The sequence below is a fragment of the Pholis gunnellus genome (assembly GCF_910591455.1).
Source record: "Pholis gunnellus genome assembly, chromosome: 20".
In the NCBI taxonomy this organism is placed as follows: domain Eukaryota; kingdom Metazoa; phylum Chordata; class Actinopteri; order Perciformes; family Pholidae; genus Pholis; species Pholis gunnellus.
The window spans coordinates 7,887,496-7,912,525 of NC_136547.1; the positions used below are offsets into that span (position 1 = coordinate 7,887,496).

The 25,030-nt window shown below is 42.1% G+C and overlaps 1 protein-coding gene across 1 annotated transcript; it reads left to right on the forward strand.

The window, feature by feature from the left end:
- Nucleotides 1–1,097: 1,097 nt before the first annotated feature.
- myo3a (myosin IIIA) lies at nt 1,098–23,288 on the forward strand (the record flags this gene model as incomplete). Its single annotated transcript, XM_079181134.1, has 26 exons — nt 1,098–1,160; nt 1,976–2,092; nt 2,429–2,533; nt 2,747–2,830; nt 3,301–3,503; nt 4,019–4,117; nt 4,239–4,353; nt 5,235–5,361; nt 5,723–5,933; nt 6,474–6,621; nt 7,324–7,477; nt 7,719–7,807; nt 7,928–8,057; nt 8,475–8,548; nt 10,626–10,706; nt 10,991–11,196; nt 11,316–11,427; nt 12,519–12,681; nt 12,758–12,844; nt 13,177–13,755; nt 13,855–14,450; nt 14,543–14,687; nt 17,842–17,933; nt 18,938–18,978; nt 22,324–22,536; nt 23,174–23,288. 26 exons carry the CDS (start codon nt 1,098–1,100, stop codon nt 23,286–23,288), a joined length of 4,149 nt encoding a protein of 1,382 aa, XP_079037260.1.
- Between the last annotated feature and the right edge of the window lie 1,742 nt (nt 23,289–25,030).

Below are 25,030 nucleotides of genomic sequence, written 5' to 3' on the forward strand. Positions count from 1 at the left end.
ATGCCGGCCCAGTAAGTGTGTTTTTGCCCGTACGGTTATGCGATGTTAATCCTATTTCTGTCATTCAAGCCATCATGGAAAGACAAACAGAAGCACAGAGAGTAATGACAGGTAACACATGCCTATATGACCTTTACGCCACAGTAGGAGTAGATGATTATCGGCTTTTGGAGTTTGTTGTAGTTGTAAACACATGTATTTGCAGTCAACTACATGGGCTGATTTTAGATCGGTTAGATGCTGCCTGTCATTGTAAACATTGTTGTCTTATGAATCATGTTGTCACATTTTCTTTTTGTGTCGTCTTGTCATTTGATGCTGTAGTGAAACTGAGGTTGTGATATTTGCTGTAAACCAACTGCAGCAGTTGATGAAACCTCACCAGCGTTCATCGCTAACTTTCAGATACAGTTTAAGCAATTACAATGGAACATTACCACCAAATGATGGCTGGTAATCAGATGTAATAAAACTTATTGTGACAAAATAGTAGACTGTGATAAGGTATTCTTAGAAACCACAGTCTTTGACAACAAGTTGCTGATCAGCAACCAAAGCACCTTTTAGCTACTATTTAAAATGACTTTTCTTAGTAAACAATACATGTTTTTATGTGCATGTCCAATCAGTGTTGATGGTAAATGTAGTCAATTGAAGCAATACATTCCTCATTACATGCTATATTGACCTAGAAAGCTAGGTTTGCAGCTTTGACGTTGACGGGAGTTGGATGCAAAGAAGAACTTCAGGCTGCTATTTCAGCTTGGATTTCCTAATATCTCAAAAACAGAACGACCCTCTTCTTTACGCTTGTAGTGCAAACTGCGAAAATGGGATGCCAAAATATGAGTGCAGAGGATGTTATTGTAGATTTTAGAGGGATTTGGCTGAAAGTAGCATACGACTGTAGGAAATCAGCAGAGAGAGGTTGCTCGCTGCGGCTGCATTAGCCGTGCAAAAAGATATGTGCTCATAATGCAGTGAATTTAGATTACTCAGAGTGTCATGTATACATTCCATACATTGCTCAGTGAAAGCTGGTTGTGGGTTCTGTGAGTTGTAGGCATGAACGCATCCACACTAAAAGAGGAGGCCACATGAAGACACAGACCGACACAGATGAGGTGGACGACCTCGCCACCCTAGAAGTTCTGGATGAGGTGAGAAAGTCCTGTAACTATACGGTTTATCTCAATAACTAAACAATAAGACTTGGCTATAATCATGAGGGGATAGACATCCCAGTAGACACAATAAAGCCAAAATGGTGTCAAAGCAGTGCCTGAATTGGACCAAAAAAAGTGCCAGTACCCTTATTCAGCTGGGTTTATGATTTATACCAATATCTTGGCAATCTCCATTTCCTGATGAAGATAGTGTGATGCAATCAAAAGCTCCAGAACAGCTACTAAATGGACCTCGTGAGATTGTTTTGACAGCTAGCTTATTTGTTTTCAAATTGGCCACAATGATTACATTCATTTAGAATCTACTTAGTATTTTCATGCATCTGACAAAGATATTGTGTAAGATAAGGTTATGATCCAAAAGTATGCTAATTTTTCAATAGAGTATTTATAGAGACACAAGCCCTAACTCAAACATTCAGCATATTTCCCCCCCCGATCCCCTATGCTGTGAGTGAGAAAAACATTGAGAGCAATTTATCACATCTGAGCGTTGCATTGACGCTTTGAATGAAACGATCAGTCTCAGTTGCCAGCGGATATTTCCCCCCATCCCTCAAGACGAGCAGCTCTGCTGGTATGAAGGGAGGCAGTGCTGCCCTGCTGTTGTTGATGTACCTGTCCTGGCGGCGTGAATACAGGAGAATTAATCACCGTATGACATGAAGATAATACATTGACGTAACAGGCCTCGACTTGAGTCAGGACAAAAGCTTGTTGTCTATAATAACATGGTTCTGACAATGTGATGTTGTTTACTAAACATTTTAAACCTTTTCCTTTTTCAGAACACGGTCACAGAGCAGCTTCAGAATCGCTATGGACGAGATCAAATCTACACATACGTGGGAGACATCCTCATCGCAGTCAATCCTTTCCATAAGATGGAGATATACACTCATCAGGTCTGTTTCAATAATGCACTGAATGTAGCCCGGCGTACCTCATGAGTGCCTCTGCAGCTCTTCAGTCTGCTGCATCCCTTCCAGCCTCACCTGCACACAAACACTGACCCTGTTTCTCTGCCAAACCTCCCTCACTGTATTTTCCCCTCAGTCATGTTTGTCTTCGCCTCAAGTTCAAAGCTATTTTCCCTCCCTCCCCTCCCAGAACCAAAATAAAATGACATCCATTTGCTTGTAGTGGAAAAGTGGCAAGTTTGTTTTCTTCCACATGATATCTGCTGTTATCCTCTACATTCATATGCATGTTTTTAATGATCTACCCTCTCCTCTTCATAGTACACCAAGATGTACATAGGAGCCAAGCGTACCGCTAACCCACCACACATCTTCGCTGTGGCTGATGTCGCCTACCAGTCCATGGTGTCATATAATACAGACCAGGTAATGTAGTCGTGCTCGATTATTATTTTATAGCATCCCGAGTGCTGAAAATGTGCTTTTAACTCAACTTGTTTTGATGAATCCAGTGTTGTCTTTGTAATAGTGGTAGTATTCATATTAGAGGACTAGGTTATTATTTATTATTACAGATTTGATCTTGAAATGTCAGTTAGAGGTTGTAAACATTTCGATGATCTCTGTGACACTTGACAGTGCGTTGTGATCAGTGGGGAAAGCGGAGCTGGGAAAACGGAGAGCGCTCATCTGTTGGTGCAGCAGCTGACGGTGCTTGGAAAGGTGAGTAATAAGAGTCCATAAATACATACAATTCATTAACATTGCATTCATGAAGTCCAACGTTAATATGATAAATAATGTGTATGAATGAGTCTCAAACCACCGGCGCATCTTTTAGCCAAAATAGACAGTTCTAGACCTGTGCAGCAAATGTAGGTCCTGAACCGGGAACCTGCTCATCTCCAACCCAATGTGAGCTAAATAAAAACGCACTTGGGGCAATTTGAACATCCTATGATCAGTTGATTTGAGGTTCCAGCTGATGCCAGTCATGATGAGCAACCCAGCTGAAAAGAAAAAGCCCCCTTTCAATTCCCTCTTTTCATAGCCGAAAAATAAGCAGTGGCAGTGTCACTTTTGGTGGAAATAGCATGAATAGAACATGGCAGAAAGGCATTTCTTGACAATGGGATTATTACTTCCACTGTATTCATTTCCCAGTCGCTCATCCGGAATAATGTTTCATTCAGGCCAATAATCAGACGCTCCAGGAGAAGATCCTGCTGGTCAACAGTCTGGTGGAAGCGTTCGGAAACGCCTGCACCGTCATCAATGACAACTCCAGCCGCTTTGGCAAGTACCTGGAGATGAAGTTCACCTGCGGGGGAACGGTGGTCGGAGCGCAGATATCCGAGTACCTGCTGGAGAAATCCAGGGTCATCCACCAGGCAGTGTAAATATCACTTACTTCCCTTTTTTCTTTCATTCTTTTTGGCTAATGTAAGCGACCTTACCGTTATAAACGTCATTTGACATTCATATAAAGTCAAATCATGTCTCTGTACGTTTTCTGAAAGAACATTTCCAAGGAGGTTATTTTTCCGCCTGCTGGTCGGTGTAATAGACTCTGTACACCTCTACTTCTGTATTTGAAAGCGTTGGCATTTGCCTTCAACCTGCTCTTCAGTCACGTTGATCTTTTCTCCTTATCGTGTGTCTGGGGAGTGGACCAGGTCAAGTGGAGGGGCTAGCTTATTTCCTGTTTGATCAAAGAGTGTGGTCCTGCAAGTGTTCTTCGTGGAGCTTCAAAGACAGACTCTAGTATTTCATTAGAAAACAGACCCACGGTTCAGAGGGTTTGATTTGGCTGCAGGCATCGAGTGTAGCTACACTTTTGTGTTGCATGTGATTGGCTACTAATTTTGGGACCTGAATATATCCGAGCTACGTCTTTGTGTGTCTCCACAGAGGGGAGAGGAACTTCCACATCTTCTACTACATTTACGCTGGCCTGGCTGACAGGAAGAAACTAGCCCACTACAAGCTCTCCGACAGCAAAACACCAAAGTAGGTTTGACGTTCCTCAGCCCTTCTCGTAAAACACTGTTATTTCCTTCTCACACTGCAAACTTCCTACTTTCCCCGAGACCCACAGTCCTGATCTTTGCGTTTCCTTTTGGATCTGCAGGTATCTGTGGAACGAGCACGTTAAATTAGGGCCTGACATAGTGAGCAACGCCTTCTACAAGGAGCAGTTTGATGCAGTTGAGCAGTGTTTCAAAGTCATCGGATTCACCCTGGAGGTAAAAACACTACTGCATCAATTACTGGCCATAACCTTGACCCTAAAATTCATACAGACACTCCTGTATTATATATGTAATGTATGAAAGTCAGTGTTTAACTAAAAGACAACATGGAAGCAAGCATACTAATCCAATACATGCCATTTAAAACTAGTGTATTAGTAGTTCCTTAGATCCACTTTATGGCTTGTGATGGAGCATGAAGCTGCAGGCACGTGTAGGCAGTCAGCTGTTGGCATTGTGAAGGCTAATGAGGCCCAAAGAACTGATTGCCTCTGGGATCTGCACGTCAATAGTACTTATCCTGTAATCACTTGGCAGCACTGGAGGAACAACCTTCTCTCCTACAGAACGTCTCGTCTTGCATGAAATCACAGAGTGTGTATGAAGATGATCTTTGAGGAAAGGTTATCTATTTTTGAAATTTCCACTCAGTAGTAGCTGGCCTTTTAGAGACTTCTTCTTGCATGTATGAGGACTAACGTCTCAGTATTGGATGAGCACACGGATGAATGAACATTTTACTTTATTTTATATACTAATAAGGATTAATGTGCAGGAGTTATCGAAAAATATACCCCTGTTATCTGCCCACTGATGAACAGACGCTAGCAAAAAAAATGAAGCTAGCTGAATTTGAGAAACGGGACCTGTGGACACCAACAATAACTTCAGCATTACTGCACTCTAACATGACCTGTTCAATTCAAGTACTACTGAGTATTTTAAGGTAGTAATAGAGTACAGTACAGTCTCTGTTTGATTGCATATACCAGCACCTGAGGTTGTACCGGATGTTATTAGATATTAACGTAACATCATACTGTTTCATAACTCCGGTGTTTTCTACAATAAATCACTGTCTGTCTCTTCTGCAGGAGCTGGGCAGTGTTTACGGCACTCTAGCTGCCATCCTCAACTCCGGAGATATCGAGTTTTCTCCGGTTGCCTCGGAGCACCAGACAGACAAGAGCGACATCTCCAACAATTCTGTCCTGGAGAACGGTGAGAGGAAAGAGAGAGAGTCTGAATATCCTCTCCCACACTCCTCATCCTCACTCTTCGGCTCCTCTCCATTAAACTATTATACTAAAATACATTATCCATCAGTGCAGACAGGCTTCAGAGGCATAATTACCAAAACACACATCTGCATCGGTTAGATTGTTCAGGACATCGTTTCTCTTCAGTAATATATTTTCTAAATATAGACGTCTTTGCTGACTGGTAATTAACAAAGCTGAGTAGATGAAGTTTATTCATTCGATGTGAGAGAGTCCTTCGTCACTTGCACATTTGCACACCCTGCATGATTTTCTTGCATTTATCTTACTTTCATCCCGTTCCTTATCTGATGTCCTCTCAGTGGCATCGCTGCTGTGTATCCGCTCAGACGAGCTCCAGGAGGCCCTGACCTCCCACTGCGTGGTGGCCCGCGGAGAGACGATCGTCAGGCCCAACACCGTGGAAAAGGCAACGGAGGTGCGGGACGCCATGGGCAAGGCTCTCTACGGCCGCCTCTTCAGCTGGATTGTCAACCGCATCAACGCGCTGCTGCGGCCCGACAGCCAACTAGGGTGAGATCAGGAGCCGAAACTGTGATGTGGTGTGTTTGGCCGTCATGAATGCAGAATGAGGTCGTCTCAGGAAGTTTTTACGGATGAATAAGTATGTCAAATGAATGTGGTCGTTGCCCACTTTTGAAAGCACAGAAAACTTATGTTTTTTAGCAGCAATTCCAACCAGTTGCTTTTGGTCCTGATTAAAACATCTCAACAGCTATTAGAGTCCCATGATGTTTTTTTTACAGATGATCATTGTCCCCAGAAGATTGATCCTAATGACTTTGGTGTCCTCTAGAGCTACCAGCAGGTTGAAATGTCTTGAAAACTGTTCCTCTTGGGATGCATTTTAATTTGTCCAATACTTTGTTTTATCACCAAATAGCTGCCAAACTCATGACATCATCATTAGCCACAGATTCACTGTGTTTAGAGCAAATTAGTAACATGTTAGCATCAGATGAAGCTGCTTTACATTAGCATGTTAGTACTGTTATTGTGAGCATGACTTAAATGCATTTCAGCAAAGTCACTTTTCAATCTTCTCACCTCCAGAGAGGATGAGAAGGGCCTGAACATCGGCATCCTGGACATCTTCGGCTTCGAGAACTTCAAGAAGAACTCTTTTGAGCAGCTCTGCATCAACATCGCCAACGAGCAGATCCAGTTTTACTTCAACCAGCACATATTCGCTTGGGAACAGGTAAAGACTCCGATCAACTACCGCCATAAACGCCTTCTGAGTGCTCCAGTCCCTCCTGGAAAGCACTCTGTGTGCATTTTTCACCTTGGCACTGCCTCATTTCCATCTAAATAGTGATAACATGACATAATTTGTCACTCTGCGCTTTAAGAGAGACGGCAAGGGTAAAATATGCTGCTGTCTTTATTTACGGGAGAATGAGGTTGGCGATTCTCCCCTTTGTGCTCTCTCGTGGGTGTGTTTTTGCCTCGGGGGGGGGAGGCAGAGAATGGTTTGCTAATGTTAAATGATTTGGTCTCACCCACGGAGAGGAGCTATAAATCATCCTCAACGAGGGTCAATTAGGAGTTGAAGACAGTTAGCGTTTGACAAAATCTCACTCTTGGGTATTGTTGGCGCCAGGCCCAGAAATACATTTGTCCTATATACAGAGCATAGGGGGACTGTAGTGGGCTATAGCATTAATACGCTTCACCTTACTGGGGGAGACTTACCTCAATGTTTCCATCTCTCTTAACACATGCGGTTACATATTGAAGTCTCCAGTAATGTTGCTGAGTCACACTAGGAGCTCTGCGAGTATAAAGTGGTGGAGGCCGGAGCTCAGTTTGCCCTACAGTACAGATCTATCTGGGGGGAAGGGGAGGAGGAATGTGTCACTATGTACAATACAATTCAACTATCCATGTCGTTTGTGTGCAGGATGAGTACCTGAACGAGGAGGTGGACGCTCGGATGATTGAGTACGAGGACAACCGGCCCCTCCTGGACCTGTTCTTGCAGAAGCCCATGGGGATGCTCTCACTCCTGGACGAGGAGAGTCGCTTCCCGCAAGCCACCGACCAGACCCTCGTAGGTGAGTGGTCGTCAGCTGGTCTTCAGGTGGATTCACCGGTTATGTTGACGGAGAAGCAACACACTTTGTCTTATGATCTCTCCATTAGTTTTAATGTTTCGCACTTAAAGGATTTATTTGATATTGAGAGGTCTATAATCACTTTTAGAGTTAATACGAGATATAATATACTTAACTTCAGAGATCTTAGTCTTACTGGTTTGGTGGGATGATTAACGTTTGTATTAATGGACATTTTTAGAGAAATTCGAAGATAACCTGAAGACCAAAAGCTTCTGGAGACCAAAGAGGGTTGACCTCGGCTTTGGTATTCACCACTACGCTGGAAAGGTAGCTGCTATTTGACTCTAGCAATGTGCGCACAGACGTTTTTTTTTTATCTTAAACTGAAGCTACTCGATGTGCGTTGGCCTTCACATAACTATCCTCCCTCTCTACCGAACTCCAAAGGTGATCTACAGCGCTGCAGGCTTCTTGGCCAAGAACAGGGACATGCTACCGGCCGACATCGTGCTGCTGCTCAGGTCGTCGGAAAACGAGCTCACGCGCAAACTCGTCACCCATCCGCTCACCAAAACGGGTAAAGAGGAAAGAAGTTCTTCATTGGAAAACAGTTTAGCAGCACTAAATACGGACTTAAAGTGAAACAACAAGCTATTGTGACCTATTTTAGAAAAGGCTTTCCTCTCCTGACTGCCAGACTTTTGTTGTAATAAGCTTGGTCTTGGCAGCGAGAGTATCCTTTTGTTGGCAGAGCGGACTGCCAGCTCGGTCATAATCGAGTCACAAAGCCAATAATCACATAATGACTCTTTTAAATTAGTCTTAAAGCTGTCGTATCGAGCGTTTCCTTCCAAACAGTAACCACAGTGTTGACAGGACACTATCCTCATTCATTTATCCCATCTGATAGAAATGTGCGGCCGTGCTCCTGTGCATGAATCCTACATGTATGACTAACTCTCTGACTCTCATCCTCTCTTTGTTTATGTCACAGGTAACCTTGCCCACACAAAGGGTAAAGGCATAAACACAATGCGCACCCCGACACGCTCCATCACCTTCGCCAAGGTACTTACAGCCCCGTCTACATTATCTCTGTATTATCTTCTTCATCAACAACTCTCCTCTGAAAAGTTGTTCGATCTATTTCTGTTTACCTTCTTACTCTCACTACCAGAGCCACACACCGCTCTTGATTTAACTTTCTGCCTCGCTTGTCTTTTCACTTCAACTGTAATTACAGCTTCTTTCTATTCTAACCCTTTTTTTGTCTCCTTTTCCTCCACATCTCTGTCTCTGCATTTCTATCGTAAAAGATGGGAGTGCTAACCTTGTACAATTCTTTCTCGTTCAGCGAGGTAATCGCCATATTTCTGTGTAGTTTGTGTTTTTGTTTTACCAGTGCAGACACTCTAGATCTCCTTTAAATGTACATATAGATACAAACTTAGGGGTTTGTACAGCTATAAGACTCAGTGACGGCTAAATCCTGCATAGATCATGCATAATTTTGTTTACAGTTCATGCAAAAAATAGGTATTTTCTACGGAGTTGTATTCGGGCCAGGCTCTTTTATTTAGAATTTTGGTTAAATTTCAGTTTATGAATTAATGCTCGTAGTTTCATTTATTCTGAAAAGTTTGACTCAAAATGCAAGAAAAAAACAAATCACCTTGGCCCTAATACTCTTCCCTAATTGTCCCTATATACTGTATACATAATGTATATATGTGTGTATGTCATTGTGCTCATGCAGGTGTGCAACCTGTAGAATGCTGAATGCATAAACGCTTCCCCATCGTCATCAAGTCCTCTGAATGTAGAAGTGTGTTACAACCGTTCTCTCATTGCTGCAGCAGATTGTCTGTTTATAGCACCAGACCTCATGCTGATAACTTAGTGAATCAAAGAGACACTACTGGTGAATAGCGTAAACAAAAGTATTATATAAATAGATATCACCATTAAACTTCCACAGTGTTCCACTTGAATAAAGGCAATTATTACAAGTTTTCTGAAATGTTATGTTTAAATATGTATATGAGACACTCTCTAATGCTACTTTTTGGTGAATTTAGGAGAAATCTACAGACGCAAATAGACAAACTAGTAAAATAAACACCTTAATGTGTATTTCTGATGTTGTCTTTCCACTTGTCTATCGACATAAATAGCCCAAACATCTCAAAATTGACCAGTGCATGAAAATCATGTTTTTGCCTTAAAACGATTCCTTAAGAAAGAATCAAAACTTTTAATTTTGCATTCAAAGCATTCAATAATCAGTCCGATTCAGACCTTCCTTGAGTGAATTTGTTTAAACTCTGTTAGTGCACGATTGCGCTGCCAAACGTGATGCTTGAGGCGATTTGCTCGCCTAAAAGCAATTGACAGTCGCTACATTAATGAACAGTGTTTGATGAGTTCCTGAATCTATTTCCATTCATCTGCATATGTTAACGGGGAAAAGCTCATCAAAGGCTTCGCTCTTAAGAGGCACAATGAGCACTCGAAGCAGCATCAGGCTGATGGCTTGCTATAAACTGGTTTCCCTCGGGGTTATACTGCTGAGAATTAGATGTGGAGCTTGTTAAAATGTTACGAAATATGTGCAGGTTAATACATTTGTATGTCTGATTTGTATATTTAAATTCATGCACTCTGCCTGACGTTTTTATAAGCACATAGTTGATTAGAGCAGTTTTAAAGCAAATACTTTTTTTGATTTTGAATTCGATACACTTTTTGAGATTATAGCATCAGACCACTTGTATTTCTGCAGATAGTAAACTTTATTTTTTATTTTTTATTCATTTTTGCGTCTCTTTTGCAGCCTTCTCGGGATTTAAAGCTCGTCCTTGAAAATAAAAGCTTGCTTCCTGTGCCTCTTGATGACACACAACACATGCAAACAGTGATTGGAAGCTTTAATATGACCGTTAAAGATGCGACTCACCTACAGGTGTGCTTCCGTTGTCTTAGTTGTTAATTAACTTTAAGTCAATATCGTCCCCTTATGCTCAAGCACGACCCGCTTGTCTTCCTCTCATCTCATGAAGTTGTGTGTGCAGCTTTGGCTCTGTAGAGACACAGGTCGCCATGAATTATTGTGATTTTTTTGACCAGCTTTGTTGTGTTTGTTCAGCCGGGTGAACCTGGAGACGCGCCTTACCACCCGAGAGAAACCACCAACATGAGAACACAGACGGTGGCCTCCTACTTCAGAGTAGGTTTATCTTCTTAACTGCTGATATCAAATTTCTAATTTACGTTTATAGGTTCGTCTTTTTTGCAGATGTAAGTAAGTTATGGAATGTTATTGTCTTTTGTCCTGCATTATCACTTAATCACTTAAAGTGACTAAAGCTGTCAGACAAATGTGGTGGCGTAAAAAGTACAATACTTACCTCTGAGGTGTTGCATAAGGAAATGGAAATACTAACGTAAAAGTACATCAAATGTATACTTAGTTACATTCCAACACTGCGCTCTTCTTCTACTCTTTTCTAGTACTCTCTGATGGACCTGCTGTCCAAGATGGTGGCGGGGCAGCCTCACTTTGTCCGCTGCATCAAACCAAACAACGACCGCCAAGCCAACAAGTTCGACCGGGAGAAGGTCCTGGTTCAGCTGCGATACACCGGCGTGCTGGAGACTGCCAAGATCAGACGGCAGGGCTACTCTCACCGCATCCTGTTCGCCAACTTCATAAAGAGGTCAGCAGGCTTCAATTCACAACGAAACCAGACGGAAGCAGATGTTGTTTGTATCAAGTTGGAGATCAGTGTGTGATGTATCGGTGTTCCGGCTGATTACGGTGTTCCGACTGTTGCAGGTATTACGTCGTGGCTTTCCATGCTCACGAGGAGCCGCCTGTTACTCAAGAAACATGTGCCGCAATACTGGAGAAGGCCAAGCTGGAGAACTGGGCTATGGGGAAGACGAAGGTGAGTCGCTGAAAGTGCTGTTTGCAAGCTGTCATCAAGTTAGTTATATATGACGAGCCATATTTTCCTTTTAAGCAGCGAAAGCAACGAATTAGAAGCCGCTTTCCTTAATGTTCATCGAGCTTTGGTAATAAGAGCGTCAGAACTCTTACCAAAATATTTTGTGTCTATGGAGGAGCAACATGGGCAATTAACAGTAACAAGTCCCCATTGCAGCCTATGGTACTATATGTTGTGTAGCACAGTGTGATGGAGCATGCTCAAGCACCAAAAGTCTTTATTTAAGTGTCACTGAGCAACACAGTGAAGCCAAGTTTTACCAAAGTTTAGTGCAATGAAGGGTTTTACAAAAATACCAGAGACAGAACCTCAATCCATTCACTCACTGTGTTCCCACTGGCTTCCCAAGAGCACTGACAACCAAAATAACGCCCACGTGAGCTTGTTTTGATTCCCTAAATCTCATTTGATAGCTACGAAGGCAAAGCCATGAAAATCACAACTGCGCATAGTTCATTAACACTCCACAACTTCACCGATTTCTTGTAGAACATGTGAGCTTATTTGCAGGAGAAAGGATATTAAATGCAACACTGAACTGTATTGAAACGCGTGCCTTCCTCCCCAGTTGATTACTTGCATTAGGACAATTATTTTTTGGGATAACAAGTTTTTGAAATTCTTTGTTTAAATATGCAAATGAGGCAGTGTCTCATTAAATATGTGCTGATTTGCATACATTTCCAGAACATTTGATAAAGCCTGGTTCCATTTTGTTGACGTGGTTTTTGCAGAGGGAAATTACTAAATCTCTTAGTATCACTCCAATAATCAGAAAATATTGTTAACAGACATTAAAGAAAGGAAGAAGAAAGGAAAAAACACTCCGTACATTTTGAAAGTCACTACAGGTGAATAGGGTCAAATATAAATAGATAGAACTTACTGACATTAAGACACAAGTTTTTCGAAATGTTATGTTTAAATGCAAATGAGGTGTTATCTAAGTGTAACCTTTGATGAATTTAGGAGAAATCTACAGACGCAAATAGACAAAGTAGTAAAGAAACACTATGTGTCCCGACTCTCAGGTGTTCCTCAAGTACTACCACGTGGAACATCTGAACCTGATGGTGCAGCAGGCCACACAGAGGATCATTCTGCTCCAGGCTTACGTCCGAGGCTGGATGGGAGCCAAACGATACCGGCGGATATTAAAGGAGCGAGAACAGAGCGCTCTGGTGCTGCAGTCAGGTTAATAAACCGTACACTGTTATCTAATGTTTTTCATGCCAATTCATGCTTTAAATTTTCGATTGACACTCTCCAGCTTACAGAGGTCATAAAGTTCGGAAGAGGGCGGCTGATGACAAAAGCAAAGCAAAGTTTGAGGCCTTCGTCGTCCAGTTTCAGGCTGGTACGAACAAGCTGAGATGTAATCAGATATCCAACACCATCTTAAGTTGTTGTTGTTGGTTTACGTTTCTCGTGTCGTCTTCTTCAGTTTGCAGGAGCTATCTTGCAAAAAGGAAATACAAGGAGTTGGTAGATCAGAAGAACAAAGCTGCAACCAAGATTCAGGCTCGCTACAGAGGCCACAAGGAAAGGAAAAGCTTCAAAAGAAAACGGTATGAAACAGGACATTTTTAAACAATAACGCACTGAAAGAAAAAAATGTCTTTGACAATGTTTTTATTTGTAGGGAAGCCAAAGAGAAAGAGAAAACAGAGAAGGCCCTTAAAGAAACAGAGGAAGAGACTCCTGAACCGGAGAAGCTCACCGATGAAGAAAATTCCCCTCCTCACGTCGACGGAGCGGCTAACGAGGAAGATGAAACTAAGGCGGCCGTGGTTCTGCAGAGCAACTTCAGGGGCTACAAAGAGAGGAAAAAGTTTAAGGAGAGAAAAAAGACGATGGCTGGGGCCGAACTGGACTTACCACCGAATGCAGTCGTGGAGCAAGAAGTTGGGCGAGAGGAGGAAAAGCCAGCTGATAAACAACAGGCGAATGACGACGAAGACGAAAGCACGTATGAAGCGGAGGAGAACGATGACAGTGATCACACACAGGTGGCAGAAGATGACGAGCACACAGAAGTGGCAGATGAAGAGGAGATGGAGGCAACAGATGCTGGAAAAGCAAAGCCGGCGGAGGACGAGAAGGAGAATGGACAAGAACAAGCTGCAGGGGGAGAGGTTGTTGACGTAGAAGAAGAAACCAAGGCTGCCACTGTCCTCCAGAGTAACTTCAGAGGTCACAAAGAGAGGAAGAGGTTGCAGGACGAAGGCAAGATCCCAGCTAAGAAACAGAAAGCAAAAAGTCCCACTGGTGAAGAAGAAGAAGTGCCCACGGCAAGCAGCGCTGCAGGTGAGGAAGAGCTGCCCGAGGTTCAAACACCAGCAGAGGAAGTCGGCAACGAGGCGACAGAAACAGAAGAAGAATCAACGAAAGATGTTTCTTCAAGTGACGTCAAGTCAGCAGACCAAGACGAGGCCAAAGCAGCTGTGGTGCTTCAGAGCAACTTCCGCGGCCACAAGGAGCGCAAACGACTCGAGGAGGAAGGAAAGATCCCGAAGAAGACGAAGAAGAAGGAGAAAGAAGCAACACCAGAACCTCCAAGTGAAGAAGAACAGGTAACGCAGACAGAAGAATCGGTGGCAGAATCCCAGCCGGAGAACTCGGGGGCGCCGGACGAGGAAAAAGCCGCGACCGTCCTTCAGAGTAACTTCAGAGGCCACCGGGACCGGAAGAAACTGAAAGCGGAGAGAGAGACGCAAAAGAAAACAGAGGAAGAAGCTGCCGAGGAAACTAAAGAGGAGGCCGAAGAGGAGGCCCTGGACGTTTTGGACGTGATTATAGAACACAAAGAGGAGACAGACGGCGAATTAGAGAGACTGGAGGAAGAGCAGGCTGCGGTGAAGATCCAGAGCAACTTCAGAGGCTACAAGGACAGAAAGAACCTCAAGGCCAACAAGAAAACAGCGCGGACAGAAGCTGCACGACTGGAGAGCTTCTCCAAACATGTAATATCCTTTAACACTCTTTTATTTTGCTCCCAATCACTTCCTTCTTTTCCCCCCCTTCATATATTCTTTTTTCAAACTCTCTTCGACAGATCACAAAGACTTCTCAGGACTTCGTGGCCCTGCAGCACAAGTTGAATGAGATCATCCAGGCCCATCACTCAAACCCCGAGAACAATGGCATGTTCGTGAGAGGAAAAGCAATCAATGGCTATGCTCCTCGGAATCACCAATCGAGTAAGATAATCGAGGTTGGCTCTGAGAAAAACAGATTATAAAGCAATAAATATAATTCATAATGTTGGCGCGGATTGACCCGAGGTTAATGTGCATTCTTGGTTCTGTTTTTGTAGCCATCAGATAATTAAGGAAAACAGGCTGCTGGTCTGGAGGACGACATTCATCTATTATTTTGCTCTGTCCATCCTTCACTCGTCTTTTTTTTTTGCTCGGACACATTCACCCCCTGCCACACTGAAAATAACACAAATGATTATTCTCAAGCCTTGATTGTAAATGTCCAGTGGACTGTGGGCCTGTGCCAGCTGTTTCCACACTGCGCTTGTTTTCTTCATGTAAAAAAAGACGCAGAGGTTTTATTACCGTCTTCTCACAGAACAAGTTGATGTTATCGCCGTTCTCTCTTCTCCCTCGGGATCCTCGATTAGATCCGGAAACCTGGGAAAGTCAAGTGCCGACACAGGAAGCGCTCCTCTCCCCGATGTGTCGTCAAAAGTTAAATTTGATTTGCACAGGTGATAGGTGTAATTGCTTTCGAGGTGGTGAGCGGCGGGGAGATGGCAAAATTGAAAGTTCACCGTCTCAGCAAAACGGAGCTGGCAGCTAAAATGTCAGCGTCGTCGTGGGTTCGGGTGTCTTGAGAAGATAATGTAATAATGATGTAATAATATCAATCATTGCCTTTTGTTAGCTGTAATTGTGTGTGTTGTGCCATTCGTTTGATCTTCGGTGGCTTTTTTAGTTTTATTACAAAATATAGAGTGTAGGCATCTTTGTGTTTTGGCATTATTTGTAAAGAAAACTCATGAAGTCCAGTGTCTTTAGGAATTACGTTCATATTGGACAGGTCTGCAGCTCACTGATTACACCCGATTCCTTAATATTAACCTTGATTTAGTTTTCTTAAACTTAACCGTACCTTAAAGCCAGACCATGTAATTTTTGGTCATTCTGGTAAATGACGTGTGTGCATGTTAATGCACGCGAGTCTCTCATACAGCCGTTACTCGTAGCGCCCACCTTCCGGTTCCCTCCTGTTAAACACTGTTAGCTCTGTCGGCACTGATGCAGCTGTTGGCACTGTTAGCTGCTAGCCGCCGGGTCAGCCGTCACCATGTTGAGAGCTACATTTGGGCAATTCCTCAATCATAGATATGCTCTGATTTTTCTAATACAGCACCTTTAAAACATGCTGTAGTTGCCATGCACAGGTATGGTAGAAACAAAATAATTTGTTCATGTTGACATGCAGCATAATTCATTGAGAGTTTGCAGAGTTTGTTTTACTTTAAAACAGAGCCAGGCTAGCTGTTTCCCCCTGTTTCCAGTGTTTATGCTAAGCTAAGCTTCCTGGCTGCTAGCTGTAGCTTCAAATGAACCGAGCAGACACGAGAGTGATGTTGATCTTCTCGTCTAACTCTGGGCATGAAGGCAAATATGCATGTTTCCTAAAATGTCCAACTATCTTTAAGTGGAATTCACTTACATGCAGTTGTGCTTTTACATTTGCTTCTGTCTAATTTTATATTGATGGCAAACATAAGAGTGAAACCGTATTCACACGTTACTCCACACAGAGTTCTCTGTACAGTCCAGTGTTCATTTGATCCGGGCATGTTTGCCCTTTACAGCCTTTTCTCTAGCGCAGCACGGTGCCTGAGGTAAAGCAGAATAAATTATCCGTGTTATTTCCAACGGCGACTGCGACTCCTTAATACATTTCGCTTAGGTCATTTCCCTTCATCAACAGTCCTAAGCTGTAAATTTCATCGACACAATAAACCTCATCAGAATCATTTGTGGCACAAACGCACAATGAAAGCAGAGCGACGCCAGCCACATTGTTCTTCATGGGAAAGGTCGTCAAATGTCGAATCGCGTTTCGTGAGCAAGCGTCTCCGACAATTATGGCAGGAATTAATAAAAGGCTGTGTGAAATCGGCTTAAGTTGTTTGAGCGATTCACAATGACCTTTTTAGATGAAGTTGTTCAATGATATTACAAACTTTTCACCTCTTTCACCTGAGAGCTTCTGCACATGATGGATTGCGTGGTTTCTTCTAGTATGAGCAGTGATTGATAATGAGCAACGAGCAAAGGTCGTCGTAATATGTTAATAATTGCAATTACAATCACATGCCCGAAGAGGAATATTGTAACGGTCATGACAAATATGATAGATTGCAACACACCCACTACAGTACGGGAGGTGTTCTGCATGAAAAGCCGCCGAGCTGGCCTCTTTCTCTCTCCTTATGTTCAGCACAATGTGGGGAATCACTATAACATGGATCGTTACAAAGTTACAGGACACTTTGTTTGTGTCAAAGGTTGTTTCACATAATCTCTGTTGGAAAATTCAAACTGGCAGGCCTCAGGGTTAAACTGCAGTATGTGTGGAGGGCAGTTCAATAAGTAGCGTGGTGTCACATCGCACTCAATAGTTTCTCCCCAACCAGCCACGTTTGTGGCTCTGGAGCTGTTCGATCATGATGGTCTGACACAAAACTAATACTATCCCGTAGCTTTTGTCCGGACCTCCTTTAAATTCCATCACAGTGTAAAATAAAGACAACACCAGATAACTTGACGTCATGCTGAATTCAATTCAATTCATTTTTTGTAGCCCAAAATCACAGAGGGCTTTACAATCTGTACACATGCGACATCCTCTGTCTCGGAAACAGGAAAAAGTTGTTGATAAAAGTTACGATCGCGAAGCTTTCTCTTTCACTTTGCCTGCTTCCGAACGTGGAGATTTGTTTCATGTCTTCGGGTCGTTTTTTGAAGTTTCAGCGTTTGTAGTCATCATTCTTTTCTTAGTTCATACTGAGAGGAATCCATCACAGAAAAGATAGAAAAACATGTTTCCCTCCTTCACATGAACCTCAGCTGAGCCATAATTCATGCAGGCCGATCATAGACTCCAAACCTCTTAATTGTTGTTGGAAAATTGGGAAATGCAGCCAAAATACACCTAAAACGAACAACACTTTTGTAAAATATTACAGATGTGTAAAAGTGTATTTGAGGTTTAGTTTTCATTTTAGTGTCTGTTCCTACAGGAACCATTACGTCCAGTTTTAACTGCTCAGTACGATCAACATAATAACACTGTCTGATGTTTTTAACGGTCTCTGTTACTCTTCAGCTGACAAGAGACAGTCGAGGACCCCCCGCAGGACCCAGCAGCCAAAGACCCTCAACACACCAGAGGACTCCACCTATTACAACCTGATTCATGTGAGTCAGAAAGAGAAGAACGATTTCAGATACTGTAACAAAGCTTTGCTGTCAGCCTGCCATGTGACGTTGTAACTGCTTCCCCAGCTATCGGCTGCCACAATGCAGCATTGATCGGCAATTCTATTCTTTCTGTGGTTCTCTTCGCTTCATATGTTCCAAGGAAAGAAATACCGGACTGTTACTATGATGTTCCAGAGGTTCTTTTGTACATTTGACAAATCATTTTCTTCAGCAGTTTGGTTTTTTAATGCAATGTTTTTCTTGCGTAATTATTTTCAATGTTTCATGGTTTCAGCGAGCAATAGCTCCTCACAAAATAGCTCTTTTTGCAGCACTTAAGGTTTGTTAAATGCCGTCACTACTTTTTAGATGACCCAGTTATATACTCTATAATGCATCCAATCAATAATTTAATCAATGAATAATAGAGACATTCAACTTTTATTAAAGACTACGAAATGTTGGCATTACGTTTTGACATTTTTTAAGCACTATTGTTTCTTAACATGATTGACCAGATGATTATTTGTTTGATCACATGTATTGGAGCTAAATTCATTGAAGATCTTCAAGGCAATGAATTAATATTTTAGAAATGCTTTTATAAATTGAGAAATAAATAACTGTAACAAAACGTCTTAAACAGTGGTTCCCAATATGGGTTCCCAACCCTCCAAGGGGTCACATCAAAAAGCAGAGTCAAACCAAAAAAATGCTGCTTCTGCATCACAGAGTCATGTTTTATTCTTGACACAAACCTAGAAAAAGCTCACATTTCAGCAACTAAAAGTCCAAAAACTGTAAGAGTCTTCAGCCACACTAGCGGCGCGCTGAAGTTGCACTTAGTTACAACAGTGCTTTGAGTTAAAATGCCAACACTCTCAAGCCAAAAGGTTGGGAACCACTGTTCTAAAACCACTTTCTTTTGCTTTTCCTGAACACTGAGATTAAGAGCGTTTGATTGACATGTAGTTATCTGTGCTCTGTTTCTCTCCACCCAGCGGTCTGTCCAGGATGATAAACGCAAGCCCAGGAAGGAGGAGTAAGTGTGGCGCTTCTTACTTCAACCTAAATTTAACAACCTATCGCTATTGTTTTTTAAGGAGGTGGGCCCGCTGCCCGCCTGCTCGGCACACGTCAGGAGTAATGACTGCAGCTCAGCGCGTGTCCGAGTCCAAACTTAATGATCTGCAGAACTACACACATCCTCTGTGAAATTAATTAGCTAAATATAATTACACTTTATGTCAGAAATATTATTGTGGAGGTAAGAAAAGAAAACGAAGCAACTAGAGAGCGCGTGTTGGTGTAAATGTAGCGTCGTAAAAGGCCACAAGGTGAGCGTATACCGCCCAGAGTGAGGGGGTGAAGATAGAGCGATAGGCCTGTGCTGAACAAGAAGAGACCGCGGTACTTCATCACAGCAGTCTGAAGACACACACACACACACAGCGCTGAACATCAAGGGTAATAATTTGTTAGCAGATAAATAAAGCCTGCGATGGACAGGAGCAGTTTACATGCATCATTAAGGATGAGAAGGTCAGCAGGAAAGATAGCGTCTCTGGCTGAAGCTGACAGCAGAGGAGGGTGGGAGACAGGAGAGCGTGGGTGGTAAGAAGACTGAAAAACTGAAGAAGACAAAGGTGATGATAGTAAACGGAGTAAAGGCGTACAAAAAGAGGAACTAGGGAGGCAGAGTTAATCACAAACAGTGATAGAGAACTTTTATTTTATTGCGAATAGTAAAGCAATGATCTATGACATTTCTGTTTTGTACCCTCTATCTAAAGATTTGAACAGTTATTTTAGCTCATAAAATCTTTCTTATGATGCCGTTGCTGTGGAAAATTCCTCTGTACCAGGAAAGTGATGGTTTATGTTTCCAGCAGCAAAAAGCATTTTGTTGAACTTAAACAGATTAAAAAAAAACAGGAAGTTAGCATGACTAGTGAACCGATGATGAACCAGCTGAAACAACAAAAGCTCAAATTTCTGACCTCGAACTATAAAAAGTAGAATGATACGATGCTCAAAGTCAGAATTCCTACTTGTAAGATCTAAAGAAATCCATCTACCAAGACTTCACAAAGACTTGTTCAGCGATTTGGATGCCGACATCTTGGATTACGGCCGTCGCCCTTTTTTTGCAACCAGTGAAAGAAAGGACTGAGGAGCGACCTGTCCATCACAGTAGCCCCGCCCTAAATCATACCCTGCTTTATGGTCTATTTGCCTCTAAATGGACCATCATTTACTAAATGAACATCATGCTGTATTGAAGAAGACTTGAAACTAGAGATTGAGACCATAAACTCATGTTTACAATGTTTACTGAGGTAATAAATCAAGAGAGAAGTAGAGTCATTTTCTCATAGACTTCTATACAACCAGAGGAGTCGCCCCCTGATGGTCAGTAGAGAGAATGCACGTTTTAAGACACGTCTGCATCGGCTTCGCTTGTCAGAACCGGAGGTTGTGGCCTGTTAATCAGCAGTTTTAAATTTCATAATTCAGCCAGAGAACAGGGAAATAATTAGAATTGAGGGAAAATGTTCGTTTCAGCCCCAGAACAGAACATTCCTCGTGCTTCATCAGCGGGATGATTGTGTGTCCACCGTGCCTCTAACAGTACGGTTGTAAGGTCAACTTTAGAATGAGATCATCAAGAGTTTACTGGAAAAATGTGTCTGATGTTGCAGCGCTGTAGTCATGAAGACACTGATTTATAGAGGTAGAGGTCATCACGTATGTTAACAATGTGTGAGACATATTGATCTCCACATGGAAACAATTTTTGTCTGTTCATGTGGAGGTCAGCGACGCTGTGTGATGCTGTCTGATAACTTACATACTAGATACTGTTCTATCTGTCAGACAAAAGAAGTGTCTCAAGACAAAATCCCACCAGGACTTTAAATACACGATGCATAATGGATATTTTATCCTCTATCTTCTTAATGTAAGAATTGTTTTCTAAATGACCAACACACACTTTTGAAGGAGTTAAGTCTACAAAGAACTAGAGAGCATGTGGCTCTCAAAAAGGAGCAATCAGTAAAAACAGGAAGATTAAACTTCAGGTTTCTGCAGATATCAACCCAACTCGAACCATATCTATTCTGTCTTTGATGTAAATAGACCACACCCACTGAGGCAAACTGCTGCAATCAATGCAAACAGATCACAGGTGCGTCCTCTCTGAGAGAGAAGTTAAAATGTCATGAATGAAAACTAAATATCTTGACAATATCTAAATGAGAGACTTAAATAAACTCTATTTGTAGTATGTATTCAAATTAAGTCTCCAAGATGAGATGAGAAGAATAAAAGTCCTTATTTAGAGAAGGAAATTAGTCAACAGCATATCTGGAGTTTTACAATGATCGATATACAAAGGATCTTCACAAATGAATAAATGCTGAAAAAAGGAAGAAAGACTGTCTGATAATGTATCCACTCAGCTTCTTTTTAAAGATAAACGGTAACTTGCACCACCTTTTCCCTTTGTCATGTGTTGTAAAATGCTTTGCATTAATAGATTTGGTCTCTTTGAGAGAGAGGACACACCTGGGATCCATCACGTCTTGATTGCAGTCAGCTGCCTGCAGGAGGAGTCTAAATAAAGCCTCTGTGTTTGTTTCTCTGTAAGCAGTTGGCAGAGGCTGAAATGCATCAGCGGGTCTTTTTCGGTCTCCGAAGTCTCCGAAACTCACCAATTACATTCTTTTGTGTTTGTCGATGCACGTTAATGAATTGGCTCCTCAGGGTTCTTTTAAATAAATGCAAATAAAAAGTATTTTGGGCCATTTATAGTTAGTATGTTTGCAAAACCACTTCCTATAGTATACAACCTACATTTTATTGTTTAATCTGGAATTTCTTAGTGTGTCTGCAACGACCACTGCTGTAATGTTTCACGTGTTTTTGTACTCTGTAATCTCATGCAACAGATACGCTCTCATTTTAATATGCAGCCAAACTGCAGTTCACGCTTCATGTTGACTTTCATCTGAATAGATGAACAACCAGCCATCTTTCAGCCAGGAGACCGCTGTTCAATCCCCGTGTGAAACAAAAATCTATTTATTTGTCGCTTAAATTGCGTACTTCAGTAACGACACCTCCGTGGTTATTTTAACCCAAACAATCTTTTCCTAAACCTAACTAAGTAGTTGTGTTGCCGAAACCCAACTGAGTATTTTCCTGTGAAGACGGAAGTTTATTTTGAAAAGACTGACACAAAACATTTTTCACAAGATACCATACGAACTGTTGTTTGAGGATACGTTGACCCCAGTAGGGTTGGGCAATATGTTACAAATATTCAACCAGCGATTGCAGATATATTTGCAGTCCTCCTGACATCCCTCTGTTTGTGCTCCAGCCCAGGGAAGCTGCTGGATGTGGATGACCACTACTACCCGACGCTGTCCTCCAGCAGGTCTGAGCCCTGCATCTCCACAGAGGACATGCCCGAGAATAGGCCGTCTGTAGAGAGGAGAGGATCCCCGGAGCAGACACCAGCTGCTGCCAGCAGACAGACCAGAGAGAGGGCCGTCACCGAACCAGAGCCTTCCAGACCCGTCTGTAACGACAGGTATGTCCTGGTCCTCTACAGTATGTGTTTCAGAGATCAGAGGAACGGCTTCACAGCTGACAGGTCATCCATTTTGACCTCTCGATGGCACAAACTGAGTTATCCCCACGATAACATTGTAGAAATGATAGTTACCTTGTTAAGAGTAAATTGTGTGTGGAGTTTTAATTTGAAATATTGATTGAGGCTGTCTTGAATTAAAGACTGCAGATCGATTTCACAAACCTGCTGCTAAATGATGAATACAGAGGGAAGAACCTCAAACATTGTGTATTACAGCCTCACACCCATCAGGATCAGGCATTCTTTCTCTACACATCAGCTGATTTTACCCACACAAAAAAAGCCACACTTACCTTCTACAGTCCAGTTGGTCAAAGTGACAAATGCAAGTACATATTTAATCTGTTTTTGCAGTCCTGCCTGGCCACTGACTCAGACGGCCCACGCACATGATAAATGATCGCTGCAGATGATAAACAATGTGAAATCTCTCTCCTGAACGTGAATCGTTTCGTCTCCTGTCTGGTTTTGGTTTAAATCTTTCAAACCATCGCTTATGTTTTTGTTGTTTTTCTTGTCTTGGTACCTCACGCTCTGTCTTTGCGTTCACTGTTGTCTCGTGTTGTGTTGACAGGCACTCACTTCCCAGAATGCCCTCCACAGAGAGTCGGACTGAGGACAACCCATTTGACTTCAGACATCTGCTGAGGAAGACCTCCCAGAGACGAAGGCTCATCAAACAGTACTGACCACACAACTGAACCATTTGGCACATAATCTGTCAAAATCTGAATGTGGCCATGTATTCTCACATATCATGTCAAAGCTTCTTAAAACAACTGATAAGTTACGTGAATGAAAAGCACTGACTGCATTGATTATAAGTCTTATTGATCTAAATGCAGACAGGATGAAAGTAAATGTAAATAATGAAATGCTTTGCCCTTAAAACTGTAAATGAAGGTTTTATTTATGTGATTTGTAAACTAGTCATTGCTACTTTAGCTCATTTTTGCTGCATCAGTTTCCTTCGGTCAAACATTGAGGTTGTCCGTATCCATTTAAACACCGAATAGAATTGTAAAACATGTATACATCATGTAAATACGAGATCCATCCTCTTACGCTTGAATACTTTGCATTTTAAGCCATTTTGATGAGTTTATCTCTCTGAAAAGCTGCTTCACTGTTGTTGTCAAATTGTAAGAAATGTACATTGTCTCCTCTGCTGTAATCTGTGTTTTGTTCATTTAAACGTCAAATATATTAAATTCTTTGTGATGTTTAATTAAGCTTACATTTAGCAGGGCTGCTCCCGTGCAACATGAGTTCCTGTGGTAGTGATAGTCGGCAGTACATCCTCCTTAACGCATAACCCAGCTTTGCAGATCTTTGATAAAAAGGTGCAAGATATCAGAAGCAGCTGTGTCATGTTGATATCAAACCAGCCTCAGTAAAGTCCTCTTTATGTTTTCCATATTGGCTTTAGAATTTCTTTGAGATTCAACCACTGACCTTTTATGTGACATTTGAAAGGAGAACCCCCCACAGGGAGTTAGTGAACCCCTAACAACATGCAGACTGCACACACTGGCATAAAACACCTATACAGCCAAAAAACATCCATAAAACACAGACAGCAAGGGAGGATCAACTGGGATACCAGGGTAAATAATATTGTTGCAGAAAGAATGACTAATATTGCTGTTTTTAAAAATGAAATAGAAATAAAACTTCCAGAAAAAGAGCTTTAAGAAAGCTTTTAATATCAGAACAGAAATAGAAATAAAATCAGTGTAAGGCCTCTTTGGAGATCACACACTTAATGTAGTTCCAGACACCAATACAACATCAACAAGGCTTTGCCAAAGGGTTGAGTTTATTTTAATGAGTCCTTTGTGTCATTAAATGGTTGCTGGTGATTGCATTCATAAATCATAACAGATGTGGCTCAGGCTACAGCTCTCATGCCCGCAGGCTCCGTTTGCTCTCATTCATGTTTAAACGATAAGAAAACAGTGTCGGATTGTAATTTGAAGTTGATAATTTGTGGAATTAGGCTCTGATACTATTTCAATTTCTATATCTTTATTTACCTTAGCCTATCCAAAACGTACGAATCCGTGTCCATTTCATATAGTGAAAACATTGGATATCAATCATTTTTCTCTATACTTTATGTGAAGACTGTGTTGATAATATTGATATATGTGCACAATAAATCTAAGAGTTATTCTCCCTGAAACGAGCAAACCGCAGCAAGTGAACAAGTCACGTGCAATAAATACTTTTGGAGTAACGAGCCCCTACAGGAGAGAGGAGGGACCCGTGCGCACTTTCGTGTATCTGAAGAAGCCTCCCCGCCGCTTCCTCCGCCGGAGGCGCGCAATTTGGAGCAGCCGTTCTCCTAAGAAATAGGTCTACAACTGCCGGGCAGATGGATTAGTTGGCATTCACTGTCCGTATGGAGGGTAAGTTCAGCGCGTGCAGG